Below are 14,794 nucleotides of genomic sequence, written 5' to 3' on the forward strand. Positions count from 1 at the left end.
TTGAACCAGCTGATATTCAACCCCGGTCGTTCTAGAGCTAAAATAATTTGACATTCTATAAGACCTCCTGTAATGACATAATATTCACTATTTTTGTGCCTTAACAACTTTCTCGAAGAGACAGCAGTTTCTTTGGATGGGAGACGTAAACCTTTGACACTCTAATGTGACTTAGCAAACAGGGTCCTACTGAAACATATTTATTTCTCTTTCTCTCACATAATACAAGTTTATCTTTTTCTTATTTTCACCTAAGTTAGAGTTTATCTCTTTCTTATTTTCACCCAACTCTATATCTTTTACTTTGGTCCATTTTCTCTATGCCCATTCCTTATGCCTTCCATAGAATCATGAATATGAATTCCAGAAGAGCTCCATAGGGGCTAATTGCTATTCACTTTTCTTTTTCCCCACCCTTAGTTCTGGCATCTGCCCTTTGTTTAATAATCTTAAATTTTCAAACTATTAACCAAGTATAATTTATATTCACACAGTTTAAAAATTGCAAAAACTAGTAGTTTCCCATTTATTATAGCAAACAAATAACAAAGAACATGCATTTGCTAAATTGACACGTCTCATAAAAGTAACCGTGCATAAAAATATTCTTCCACTATTTTTAGAAAATTTAATGGAACATATGCTTCAAAAATATACAGTTCACTATAATCCTAATGGAAACACATCTATGAAAAGCAATGTTTGCAGACACAGAAATGCGATAAAGACAAAAGCAGATTAAGCCATTTCAACAGGTGTGAGAATGAAACATAACAAATGAACACGTCAGCTGTTATTCCATCCATCCTAATATATTCCCTTCCTAAGCATCCATTGCTCTTTAAAAAAAGATAACAATAATCTTTTATCTGCTTAATATAGAATATTTTATAATCTTAATACATTAAATCATAAGTTATAAAACACAGTAGAAACATTGCAATTTAGATCCCAATTATATGAAAAATTTTAAATGCAAAGTGCTTCTCCAAATGGCAAGTCTGATTTAAAATGGGAAACTAGAAACTGGAGTTGACAATAGAGTTAATTATTCTATTAACTATTTTATAAATAATTATCTTAGAATGAATTTGATGCTATTTTCCATGCTATTTTTCCACAAAACATAGTTTTGAGAATTATAATCCCCTCATCTTACTTTATTTTCTGTAAATATTTCCATTTACTTTAAACAAAAGTTAAAGAAGAATTTTAAATTTTAGAAGAACTATGTCTGAATTTCTCCCACCCTCAAGCAAAGATAGTTCAGTAGAAAAGAAGAAACCTTTAACTGCCATACTCATAAAGTTTACACATCTAGTAGGCACGTCAGGCTATTTTCATAACACAATACCACACTTGGGTCATGACAGGAAGCAGGGTAAATCTATACAGTGGCTGTAGGAGAGTTTCTGGAAGTCATTCCCAAACAATCACTTAACTATGCACGGAAGTCACCTAAATATCTCACTGAACCCAAATTAAATGTATCATCTCTCAACTTCCCCTCAACAGGATCTCAAAAATGCTGTAGTCACTCCAGTACCACCCTGCTCATGTGGAAATGTGATGGAGGAAGTCTGAGTGGAATGACCTGTGATTAAAATATCTTATTTATAAAAGTTGTGCAAAACCATATGATAACCATGAGAGAAATTACTAGGGCTCCTCCCAGGAGCTTGGAATTGGCCAGGACCAAAGAGGAGCTCTGGAGCTTAAACAAGGACAGAATTATTTATCTGGATAGAAAAATAGGTTCCTAATGTTGTTTTAGGCCAACAAAATGGAAAGTTTTAGGCAAATAATGTGGATGTTCACTTCTTTTCTTACAGCTTGATGGGCTATATTCCTGTATTTCATCCTCACTCTTCTTCCTCAAAGTTTATATGAACAGATGTTTCCAAGGGTTGTGTAGATGATATTACATTTTGCATTTGCTAGGTGCTTTCACTTCCTGAACCTTACTGATTTAGAAGTCTGAATCATGTATCCCTCTGTGCAGCCAGATCTTTTGTAATAAAATATTGTCTTGCATTTGTTCTGGAATCTCCTGAGTAGCCCAATAATACATTATAATTTATTTGAGCTCTCCTCAGAGTGGAAGCATGGTATCATGCAGAAACTACAAGTGAAGAAACTTTGAAGGCATTTTTTTCAAGAATTTATAATATTCTATGCACTAAATGTGCCAAATCACTTAACAGAAAATATCTCATTTAATCCTTATAATACCCTGTGAGGCATATATTCCTATTATTCCATCATTACAAATGAGAAAACAAAGACACAGAGAGGTTAAAAAAAAATAAAACAGAAAACTTGGTCTGAGATGATACACAGGCAGCTGTGATAGAGCTAGGATTCAGTGCTGACTCTTTTGTGCACAGAATGCAAAGCCAGGCAGTCTCAGGGTACAACTTAAACACGTATGTCACTCATGCCCTTAGAATGTAGGAGAAGGAAGGGAAGCAAGTGCCTCTGCCTTTGAAATTTTCACTATAATCTACATTAAGATATATGAAAAAATTTTATGGAAAGTCATAATAAATTCTACAAGAATGGCTTAACGATGATACATTTTGAGAATGGTTTGAACAGTGATCCAACACAGCCACATACTAAACTGCAGCTAGCAAATATAGTTAAATAATAGAATATCTGTATTTTAAAAGAGTATAAGAATTAGGAAGCTTTGAATTTTACATGAAAAATATCACATACACACACAAGCAAACATATAGATAACTTAATCGCAGTTGTAAATAAAGGGTATTCCAATAGGAGGGGAGGAAGTCAAATTGTCTCTGTTTGCAGATGACATAACTATATATTTAGAAAACCCCATCGACTCAGCCAAAAAACTCCTTAAGCTGATAAGCAACTTTAGCAAAGTCTCAGGATACGAAATCAATGTGCAAAAATCACAAGCATTTCTATACAATAGTAATAGACAAACAGAGAGCTAAATCATGAGTGAACTCTCATTCACAAATGCTACAAAGAGAATAAAATATCTAGGAATACAACTTATAAGGGAAGTGAAGTACCTCTTCAGGGAGAACTACAAACCACTGCTCAATGAAATAGGAGAGGACACAAACAAATGAAAAAACATTCCATGCTCATGCATAGAATCAATATCATAAAAATGACCATACTGCCCAAAGTAATTTATAGATTCAATGCTATCCCCATCAAGCTACTACTGACTTTCTTCACAGAATTAGAAAAAACTACTTCATGTTTCATATGGAACCAAAAAAAAAAAAGAGTCTGTATAGCCAAGAATAAGCAATCCTAAACAAAAATAACAAAGCTGGAGACATCATGCTACCTGACTTCAAACCATACTACAAGGCTACAGTAACCAAAACAGCATGGTACTGGTACCAAAACAGGTATATAAACCAATGCAACAGAACAGAGGCCTCAGATATAACACCACACTTCTACAACTATCTGATCTTTGACAAACCTGACAAAAACCAGCAATGGGGAAAGGATTCCCTATTAAATAAATGGTGTTGGGAAAACGGGCTAGCCATATGCAGAAAACTGAAACTGGACCCCTTCCTTACACCTTATTCAAAAATTAACTCAAGATGCATGAAAGATGTAAAAGTAAGACCTAAAACCATAAAAACCCTAGAAGAAAAGTGAGGCAATACCATTCAGGACATAGGCATGGGCAAAGACTTCACAACTAAAACACTAAAAGCAATGGCAACAAAAGCCAAAATTGACAAATGGGAACTAATTAAACTAAAGAACTTCTGCACAGTAAAACAAACTATCACCAGAGTGAACAGGCTACCTAAAGAACAGGAGAAATTTTTTGCAATCTATCCATCTGACAAAGGGCTAATATCCAAAATCTACAAAAAACTTAAACAAATTTACAAGAAATAAACAACCCCATCAAAAAGTGGGCAAATGATATGAACAGGAACTTCTCAAAAGAAGACATTGATGCAGACAACAAACACATGAAAAAAAGCTTATCATCACTGGTCATTAGAGAAATGCCAATCAAAACCACAATGAGATACCATCTCATGCCAGTTAGAATGGTGATCATTAAAATGTCAGGAAGCAACAGATGCTGGAGAGGATGTGGAGAAACAGGAACACTTTTACAATGTTGGTGGGAGTGTAAATTAGTTTAACCATTGTGGAAGACAGTTTGGTGATTCCTCGAGGATTTAGAACCAGAAATACCATTTGCCCCAGCAATCCCATTACTGGGTATATACCCAAAGGATTATAAATCATTCTACTATAAAGATACACGTACACATATGTTTTCTTGCAGCACTATTCACAATAGCAAAGACTTGGAACCAAACCAAATGCTCATCAATGATAGACTGGATAAAGAAAATGTGGCATATATACACCATGAAATACCATGCAGCCATAAAAAGAATGAATTCATGTCCTATGCAAGGACATGGATGAAGCTAGAAACCATCATTCTCAGCAAACTAACACAGAAACAGAAAACCAATCATCGCATGTTCTCACTCATAAGTGGGAGTTGAACAATGAGAAAACATGGACACAGGGAGGGGAACATCATACACTGGGGCCTGTCGGGGGGTCAGGAGTAAGGGCAGGGATAGGATTAGGAGAAATAAGCATGTGGGGCTTAAAACCCAGATGACAGGTTGATGGGTGCAGCAAACCACCGTGGCACATGGATATCTATGTAACAAACCTGCATGTTCTGCACATGTATCCCAGAACTTAAAGTATAACAACAACAAAAAAATGAATAGCAGCTGTAACTAAAATACCACTCTGAAGGACTGTAATTGCATTATGATCTCTAATACTCTCTGAGACAAAGCATACTAGATTGCTAGTTTGTATTAATTTACTTTCTCATTCAAATAATGTAATACACTTGTAATCCCAGCAGTTGTGGAGGCCAAGACAGAAGGATCCCTGGAGCCCAGGAATTTGAGACCAGCCTGGGGAACATAGTGAGATCCCGTCTCTATAAAAATGTTTTAAAAACTTATCCAAGCATAGTAGTGTATACCTAGTCTTAGCTTCTCAGGAGCCTGAGGTGGGAGGATCCGTTAAACCCAGGAGTTAGGGGCTGCAGTGAGCTATGATCATTCCACTGCACTCTAGTCTGGGCAACAGAGCAAGACTTTTTTTCAATTAAAATAATAAAAAATAATAATAGTGTAATAAAAGCATCGAATGTGACTTCTGTTTTTCTGCAATCACACTAAAATGTCTAATTGGTGCACTGACATTAAGTGATAATAATTATAATGTAAAATTTACATAAGTATTTTGTTTTATCTTGTTTGTCACCTCCCACCCCCCTGGTAATTCATCCTCTATTCCTCTCTGTGCCACAGGAGGCTGATGTCTGTGAACAGCTTCACCCAGACTTCCTTGCCCTGAGACATTTGCTGCATCTGGCTAATGGGGGAAAAAAAGATAAGAGTATGGGAATAAAGATAAATTCGAGTCTTTGTTTCTGCTGCCTCTATTCTGCCAGGCTGTGGTTTTGGCAGTGGTTGTTTTTCTCCAATCAAAATCAGATCTCTTACTGGGTGACTCCTCCCAGTGCTCATTTCACTACACTAACACTTCTCTCTTCAGGTCTACCTGTGATAACAGCATTCCACTGTTGATCCCCAATGGCTCACCATCCCTTACTAATTAGTTACTTTGCCTTTCCTGCCTATACATCAAATATGATACCTTCACTAAACTCTACTCATTTAAGCACTGTGAACATGCATATCCATCTGTGTCCACTGGGACCCTGAAGGATATCATAGGCCAGATGGTTCAGAAATAAAGTTGAAATGTGAGCAATGATAAGGAAAGGAGAATTTGTTACATACCAGTAAAGCAGCACAAATTGGGCCATGGATAATATAGAGGAGATGGGTATCAGAACTGATCCAGCAACTAGAGAAAACATAAAAACATTATGTTGAAAATTTTTATTTTACATTATTCCAGTAGAAATAATAAAAAGAGATTTTCTTACTTGTCATTGTAATATAAGCTTCTAGCAATGGCATGTATACAAGCAGGAATCAGTGGAAATCCTATAATACCAAAGAAAAAGAAAATAAATTGGATTTTTTTCTACAGATGGTATTTCAAAAATATATAATTAAATACAAAAATTCAAAGATACTCTAGAAGCAAAAAAACTAGCCACTGTATATTTGTTGAATAAACATTATTTGTATAGTCAACAATACACATTATAAAGTATTAGATATTTACATTTTTATGTTTGTGTGTATGTGTATGTATGTTTTCTTCTACTATAATTCATAGGTCATTTTGAATCAGTGGACTTCAGAACTTAACTCTTAAGATGTGTTTCCTAAGCCACAAGGATTAGAAGAAATTCAGCATTCATGTACTTTCTGTGAGATGGAATTGGCCAATATTTGGTACATTATCAGATGTGGAAAAAAGGTGAGAATCACAAGAACTTCCACTATGAGAGAGATTACTACTAGTAAGCCATTATTTGAAGAAGAGGAGAAAAAAAGAGATTAATTTATGTACCAAAAATTTGGCAGGCTTTGAACATTCTAAATCAGCTCTTCCAAATATGAAATTAAGCAATGCTTTATAAAGTCAATCAGAATACACTAAAATTGTGTGTGTGCGTGTGTGTGTATATTACACCTCTGTATATGTTTTTCTTTCTAGATATAGATGATAGCTTAGATAGATGATAGAGATAGATAGATAGATAGATAGATAGATAGATAGATAGATAGATAGATAGATAGATGATAGAGATAGATAGATAGATAGATAGATAGATAGATAGATAGATAGATAGATAGATAGATAGATAGACAGACAGACAGACAGATAGACAGATAGATAGATAGATAGATAGATAGATAGATAGATAGATAGATAGATAGATAGATAGTAGGGTAGATATATGATAATAGATAAGTACAACTTCAGTTTTGTTTCTGGAAACTAGTCCTGTTAAATTCATTTCTGCACTTCATCTTTTGTATTATTCCAGTTATTTTTAGTATGTCAGAAGTATATCACTGTTTTCTTTGTGAATAATGCCACATCAGAAGATTGTGTGGAAAAAAATAAATCTGTTGCATGCCTTTATTCAATTACTAATCCCTCTACTCTTATCATAAAATGACAATATTTTAAACAAATATTTTTAGAATGGAACTTCAAAGATGTTTAAATCCAATGCTCTCATTTTACACGTGGCAAAAATGAATATTCAGAATAGTAAAAAGACTAAATCTTTAATTTATCATTCTACTTCTATTGTTTTAGTCACTACATAGTCAGTCAAGTTACCCTCTTCATTGGCATATTCAATAGAAAAAAAGACACTATTATATATTGACTTGTGACTACTGAAAACAATAGATGAGTCAGTGATTCTTTGCTTAAAATGTTGCAATTTGCAATAATAGGCAAAAGTTAATCACCTGATACTTTAAAAATGATTACTCATTGGTATATTCGTATTACAAAGGAACCTGGCATCCTCCAAAGGCTTTTTTAATCCATTGAATCAACAAGTATGTATAATGACACTTACCCCAGCCAAGAAAATAATACCACATTAAGTGTTGCTTCTCTGCAAACACAGCCACCACGATGAGTGTGTGTAGGTAAATGCCTTCACAGAGCATCCAAAAGTAATTACAGCCCATCAGGTAAAGATGAATGAACTGGGACACTTTGCAACTAACCTGTGAGAAGAAAAAAACAATATTTACTTGTTTATGAATTGACATGTAAAACAATAGTTTTAGCTCAGGAAACATGGAACTTTCTCCCCTCCACACAAAATCCCATACATTAATGATTAGAATTTGTGGAATGCCAGTCTTCCTATTCATCTAATGATGCCTTTAAAGTTTTTAGCCACAGACTCCAAAGATTTATAATGGTATATCTTCCAGAAAAGTCTAAATTCTAAATCTACTTTATTTAGTGAATGTGTATTTTCTGAATGTGTTTTTGTTATTATGTAATTATAAGTATAAAAGTGTCACACATAAATAACTTTACACTTATTTACATCATCATGAATCCCTTGACTGTTGCATTCTGCTGAAAATAATAGTAATTTTACAACCAATTCATTAAAAGTGCCCAAATACTTGAAAAGTTTTGCATATTACATGCTCCTCATGCAAATGCTTATTAAATAATCATCTAATATATCCAAAGGTTATCCTATCCAAATATGGGGTTTGAGGGCTTTGTGTAAGTAAAAAGAGGACCAGATTATTGTTTCCCTTCTGTTTTTCCTGAGGTCTCTATTTTTGCTTCTCTACTTTAAAAGAGGCAAGGAAGAGAGACATTCAAATTACAGCAAAGAAAACACAAAAGAGTAAGAGTGACAGTTTACTCCCTTAAAGAGGAGAATACAATTAAAGCTTTCCCAAAAATACATGACCTGTTACTCCTATTGGCTCCAGTTTCTAGTCTGAAAATCAATAAATGTTTAGTGGCAATTATCATTATTTTTGAAATAGTTTTTTTAACCAAAAATAAAATTGAAAAGAAAATGCACTGGATTGTTAATATTGGGTTATCACAGAATAGTAGTAATGGCATTTGCCCAGGAGTTAGCCTAAAATACTTTTACAAATATTGTTTTATTTAATTCTTACAGTAGTCCTATGAGGTGTACGTTATCATTAGGCATATATTTTATAGATAAAAAAACTTAGTACTAGAGAAGTTAAATGATTTGCTAATATTTATACATCAATCTTATCTACAACCTGAACATTCCAATTTTGTTTTCATTATATACAATGCCTCCTAACTAAAGGATATTTGTAAAACCTATTTATTCATTACATGTATCTGCAGAATACATAACATTAAATTTTAAATAATGTACCTTTATGTAAAACACAGCATTATATTAAAGTTCACTCAAAGGTAAAAATGAGATAGTCTACTATATGGAAAGAAATTACAAATCTCAGCTTCAACTTTTTATCTAAAGAGTTTTTAAATATTTATATTTAATTGGGCTTCTAATTCTTGATTTCATTCAAAAAGTTAATCGATAAACCATTACAATAAAAAAGAATTAAGAACATACTGCAGAAAAATATTTCTATGCAGGGCATTAGTAATACAGACAAAACAAAAATATATGACAATTTATAATGTGTTTATTAAACATATCTTTGTGTACAAATACGAGATTTAGAATCTCATGCTCTGCAGCTTCAAGACAAAACTCTGAATCTCCTTGTCTTACAGAAATTCACTCTAAAATGGCAGGACATTAGCCAGATTTATATGTTGCTAATTATACCCCAGTGTGTTTTCTAATCCAATGACTTTAGAGTGGAACATATACAAGATTAAGCAATCCGGATGCACATGTGCAAACGATGCAGGGAATTTTAGAATTTTGAAAGTTACTCTAAAAACACACATAAAACACACACGAGACTGTTTATTGACCCACTTGTTAACAATTCTTTCCCTTCCTGATTTCAGTCACTAATTTTTTCTTTTAAAAAACACTTTATATAGACACATACACATATACAAAATATAGTAAATATTCCATAAACATTATAAAAGCAGATAATTTTTACAATTTGAATGTATGTTTATGTATGCAGATATTTTAATTTAAACATTTTACATATGCATATAGCTTACACAAAATATATACATTTAGATAAGTAAGTTTTAAACTATGTTTTAAAAATATGGCCTGTAAGGCAACAATTTATAAATGTTTATTGAGATCGAACACTGTAGTTCCTTTTAAAACGTTATGCTATGAAGTTTAATCTCAAGTAGGATACGTACAGTTCATTCTTTTCCGGTTTTATTGACTTTTTAAAGTCAACCCGATACAAAAAAATATACTTTATTTAAGTTTTCCATGTGCATGTACTATTTTTTCGAACTATGCAGAGTTCATTGCTTTGAGTTTTTCATTTGGATTGAATAAATATTATGTAGTGATAAACTATTATGTCTCATAGCAGGAGGACTCTACAGCTATAAAATGAAGTGAAGATATGTGTATATGTATAAATAGCTGAAGCAAATAAATATATTACACTTTTTGATGTTCACTCATTATACCTTGGGGAATATTGAGAATACTCTGGGGGAATACTCTGTAGAGTAGATGTAGCTCTATTCTAATGTAGAAAGGTAAATATTTCTCAATATTCCCCAAGATAGAAAGACTTGAAAATATACATATATGTCAGACTTGAAAATATACATATATGTGTACTTAATTATACACATTATGCATATATCAGCCATGTTCCCCCTTTCCCATTAGGCCCTTGAACCAAGGGCACAATCTTGGTTTACTTACAGGATTTGTGGCTACTAAGGCCTGGTTGTTGGCCACTGCAGTGAGGTGAATGATTGTTACAACAGAGTTACAAACAAATGAGAAGAACAGATTTTTGTGTAAGGTAATCCTTTGGCAACTTAGGCTCCTAAAAAGCAAGAAAAACAAGTGTGTTCACATCATGAAATGTTTATTTATTAATCATTATTCACATAAGATACATTCCCAATTCATAGCAGCTGTTCCACTTTTGAAAGAATTATTTTTTCTCCCTAAGATCCACTCATTATAAAATCTTAATTAGGGAAAACCTGTAAGTGCTTAAAACCTAGAGACAAATGAGTTGCTCCAGTAGAGGTAAATATACATAGGGCTAGAAAATTTGCCTGTACAAGGCCTCTACATGACTTTCTCTATTAATTTCTGAACATAATTAATAGTTTAACTCATTTTGCAAACATTGGGATTCAGTAAAGTTAGGTAATTGATCAAAACTTATGCAACTAATTAATTTGAACACTTTGTATTTGCTGTCAGATTCTCATGTGGATAACTCTTTTTTCATTATACCATATATATTATTCTGTTTAAATATAACTGTGTGTTTTGTTGTGATGATGGTCATTACACAGACCAATCTGGAAAAAATAACAAAGTATTCAGGATAGATGAATTGATAAAAATGTAAACTTAGCAACCAGTGAGATTTGCTCAGCTTTACTGAATTTTTCTAATTGGTGCAGCCGTATGTAAGGGAAAAGCAATGCCACCTTTTACTAGAGTTCCTCTTTTATAAAACAAAAGAGAGTTCACTGTGTGGAGTTCACATAGAAGTAGATTTCAAGAAAAAGTGCCACTAATGATAAGCGATGTCACTCTTAGATTGAATCCACCTCCACTCTAAGAAGATTGTGCACATATGACTGCCTGCCTATGTTCAAGCACTACCTCCTTTATAATGCATTTACTCAAAGGCTCATTATGATTAAAGTTTCAAAATAATAGCATGGGATCCACTTGTACCTGAATACTTAATGTCAAGTGTGAACTCATATGAAGGAAGACCTGAGGAATTATTTCACTAGAGGCATACAATTTCATGATGTGTGTGTGTGTGTGTGTGTGTGTGTGTGTGTGTGTGTGTTTTAAATGCCATCAATATGATCAACCTATATAATCCACCATACCTAATTCAAGCCAAAGGCTTCTATTTTGGAAACTTTAAGGAGACCTTTACCTAATTTTATCACTACATCTCTTTATCTTAAATAGACTGTGTGCCCAGGATATTAGAATTAGGATGGGATGCCAAGGTTTTCTATATTTAAAAATGCAGTTTAGAGTATATTGCCTCTGAAATTGCCTTTCTTCCAGCTACAGGTCTGTGATTCCATATATAGCTCTAGTAATTAAAGAGCCTGGAGGAATATTTGATCCAAATCAATATTTATAAATTGTCAATATATGCCTTCTACAAGACTTCTATGAAAGGATTCATGGGCAAGATGGCTCTTGGAATGACTGCTGAGTGTGTGTAAGACATTCATATGCCAACAAATACGTGAAATCCAGCTGGAATCCATCAAAATAGAAACAACTGGAACCAGCTAGTATTTTCATATTAAAGAGTGGCTTACTTTGGCCTGACTTTGTAGTGTATAGGAGTAGTGATGCAGGCAGTAATCAGGCCTTATCTACAGATTATTGATTATATTCTATAGAAAAAAAGAATATTTGAAAGTTTTGAACAAAAGAATGGCATGATTCCTGCTATTACTTAGGAAAATTCAACACTGAGAGAAAGACAATCCTATTTTTGATAAAATGCCACAGCAGTGACATAATTACTTTCTGTTCATTGAGCATGAAGAGAGTTAATGAATATCAGAAAAAGTCTAGTAAATAATGTTCTTTTCAAATCAGTTATATTATGTGTGGTTTATTTCTGTAATTCATCAGTGTTCCATGATGAAAGTTACAGACATACAACATTTGTTCATATGGTCTTATTTTAAAATGCCTGCTTTGAGCTTAGCTATGTCTATTGAGTGCCAAGTATTGTTTAGAAAGGAACTGCTTATCCATGCAAATATACATGTTTTTAGTAATACAATATAAGTAACTCAGCTACCATCAAGGGAAAAAAAGTAAAGCATTTTTCTTAACTGGGTGATTTTGTCATTTTTCTGCTGAGCACACATATATCTAAGTACATTGGCTAAGACATATCTATAAATAACAAAATTTCATAGTTTTCAAACTATAACAAAAAGATTGAGAAAGTTTGCTTAAACAGCAAGTAAGATATATTCGTAAGAAGTAAGTTGAAATAAAGGAAAGCAAACATTGAAGGAGACTTTCAAAAACAGAACTATTCTGCCATTAAAAAAAAAAAAAAACGGACTTCTCTCATTCACTGCGTTACAGATGGAACTGGAGGACAGTACATTAAATGAAATAAGCCAGGAACAGAAAGAAAGCCTGCATGCTCTCACTCATTTGTGGAAGCTTTAAAAAAGTTGATTGCGGTGGGCGCGGTGGCTCAAGCCTGTAATCCCAGCACTTTGGGAGGCCGAGACGGGCGGATCACGAGGTCAGGAGATCGAGACCATCCTGGCTAACACGGTGAAACCCTGTCTCTACTAAAAAATACAAAAAACTAGCCGGGCGAGGTGGTGGGCGCCTGTAGTCCCAGCTACTCGGGAGGCTGAGGCAGGAGAACGGCGTAAACCTGGGAGGCGGAGCTTGCAGTGAGCTGAGATCGGGCCACTGCACTCCAGCCTGGGTGACAGAGCGAGACTCCGTCTCAAAAAAAAAAAAAAAAAAAAAAAAAAAAGTTGATTGCATAGAAGAAAAAAGTAGAACTAGAGGCTGGAAAGGGTAGGGGGAAGGTGGAGATAGGGAGAGATTTGTTAAAGGATACAAAATTACAGCTAGATAAGAGGAATAAATTCTAGTGTTCTGTATCACTGTAGGATGACTATAGTTAACATGTTGTTTTAAATAGCTAGAAGGATTATGTGGGCATATTGCATGATAGTAAAAATTAGAAAAATAATTAAAGATAACTACAAGAAGGATATTGAATTTTCCCAACACAAAGAAATTATAAATATTTGGGATGATGGATATGCTAATTACCCTGATCTAATCCCTATATATTATAGATTTCTAAACATCACTGTGTATCCCATAAATATGTACAATTATTATATGTCAATTAAAAAGTGAAATAAAATAAATAAGACATGATAGAACAGCTGAAAGATAGGAGCTAGGAACATAATACATTTATATTTTAACTGTTTATATTAATAATATTCACATGTGAAAAGATTGGAAGGGAGTAAAATAAAATGCTAACTGTAGTTAGTTGATGAAAAAATTTAATCCTCTTGTATACAGTTAAAGTTTAATCCTATTTGTATAAAGTTAAACATCCTCTATGATGTTCTGTATTTCTGTTCCTGTCAGAATTCCCTTTTTTTTTTTTTTTTTTTTTGAACCTGCTCCTGCCTAAATTTGTCTTGAAAGGTAAGTACTTAAAAATGAGCTGCCGGTATATATTCTCTTCCAAACATGTCATTATTGTGAGTCAAACACACACACACACAAATGACTTCTTATTCTCTTAGTATGGGATAAAAGGATATACCATATTTCCCTTTTTAAGACCCAAACAATATCATTATGGGTAAAGTTTTGAAATAATAGAATGAAATTCCCTTGAAATTTATTGAATATTTAATATCAAGACAAAACAAGTTCTTAAGAAGATGCATTAAATAATTTTATTACAAACACATTAAAGTTTATTCAGAGTGTTTTACACAATTACCCAAATAACGTGGTCAGACTACATAATCCACCCTATATAACTCAAACCAAACACTTCTGCTTTGGAAACTCTGATATCCAGTTTAGCTGCCCAAATTGTAGTAAACTGGACCATTGCCACATCATTTCATTTAGTGTTGTGTAAATATGTCCTACTGTCTAAAATACTAACCTTTTGCTTCAGTTTCTTCCATTCCTACCTCCAGGCACTGTGCAACTTGAACAAATGCAGATGCTAAGTAACATATGGTTTCTATCAATGTCTAGTGTAAAAATGGCTCAGATTTTTCTGACGATGCATATTGTTTTTTTCTAAACATATTCCTTAACACATGTAAGTAGATTGGTACAAATAGAATCAACTTGTAAGTGAAAACCAAAAACATGTCATTGGTAAACACATGATTTGTTCAAATGAAGCCCTAAAATATTTGTATATTTTTTCAAATACTAACCTGTAACAAATTTTACCTACTTTAAATTCTTAAATATTTTTATTTTATTCAAAATAGTAAAAGCAATTATCTTAGAGGCTTAGAGAACGTTTACAAAAATCTTTCGCTTTCTTTAAATTTTATAATCTCCCTTTCTATCCCAGCATAACCACAGAAC

The 14,794-nt window shown here is 33.3% G+C and overlaps 1 protein-coding gene across 4 annotated transcripts in view; it reads right to left on the bottom strand.

Annotated features, from left to right (window-relative positions):
• CALCRL (calcitonin receptor like receptor) overlaps window positions 1-14,794 on the bottom strand; it is a 104,768-nt gene that overhangs the window by 9,291 nt on the left and 80,683 nt on the right. For all 4 annotated transcript variants that reach the window (XM_015110510.3, XM_015110509.3, XM_077956611.1 and 1 more), the window contains 4 exons: window positions 10,367-10,493; window positions 7,586-7,739; window positions 6,020-6,080; window positions 5,871-5,937 (listed from right to left, as the gene is read on the bottom strand). In XM_015110510.3, the coding sequence (XP_014965996.2) occupies window positions 5,871-5,937; window positions 6,020-6,080; window positions 7,586-7,739; window positions 10,367-10,493 (409 nt within the window). The remainder of the gene's footprint in view (window positions 1-5,870; window positions 5,938-6,019; window positions 6,081-7,585; window positions 7,740-10,366; window positions 10,494-14,794) is intronic.

The sequence above is a fragment of the Macaca mulatta genome, chromosome 12 (genome assembly GCF_049350105.2).
Source record: "Macaca mulatta isolate MMU2019108-1 chromosome 12, T2T-MMU8v2.0, whole genome shotgun sequence".
In the NCBI taxonomy this organism is placed as follows: domain Eukaryota; kingdom Metazoa; phylum Chordata; class Mammalia; order Primates; family Cercopithecidae; genus Macaca; species Macaca mulatta.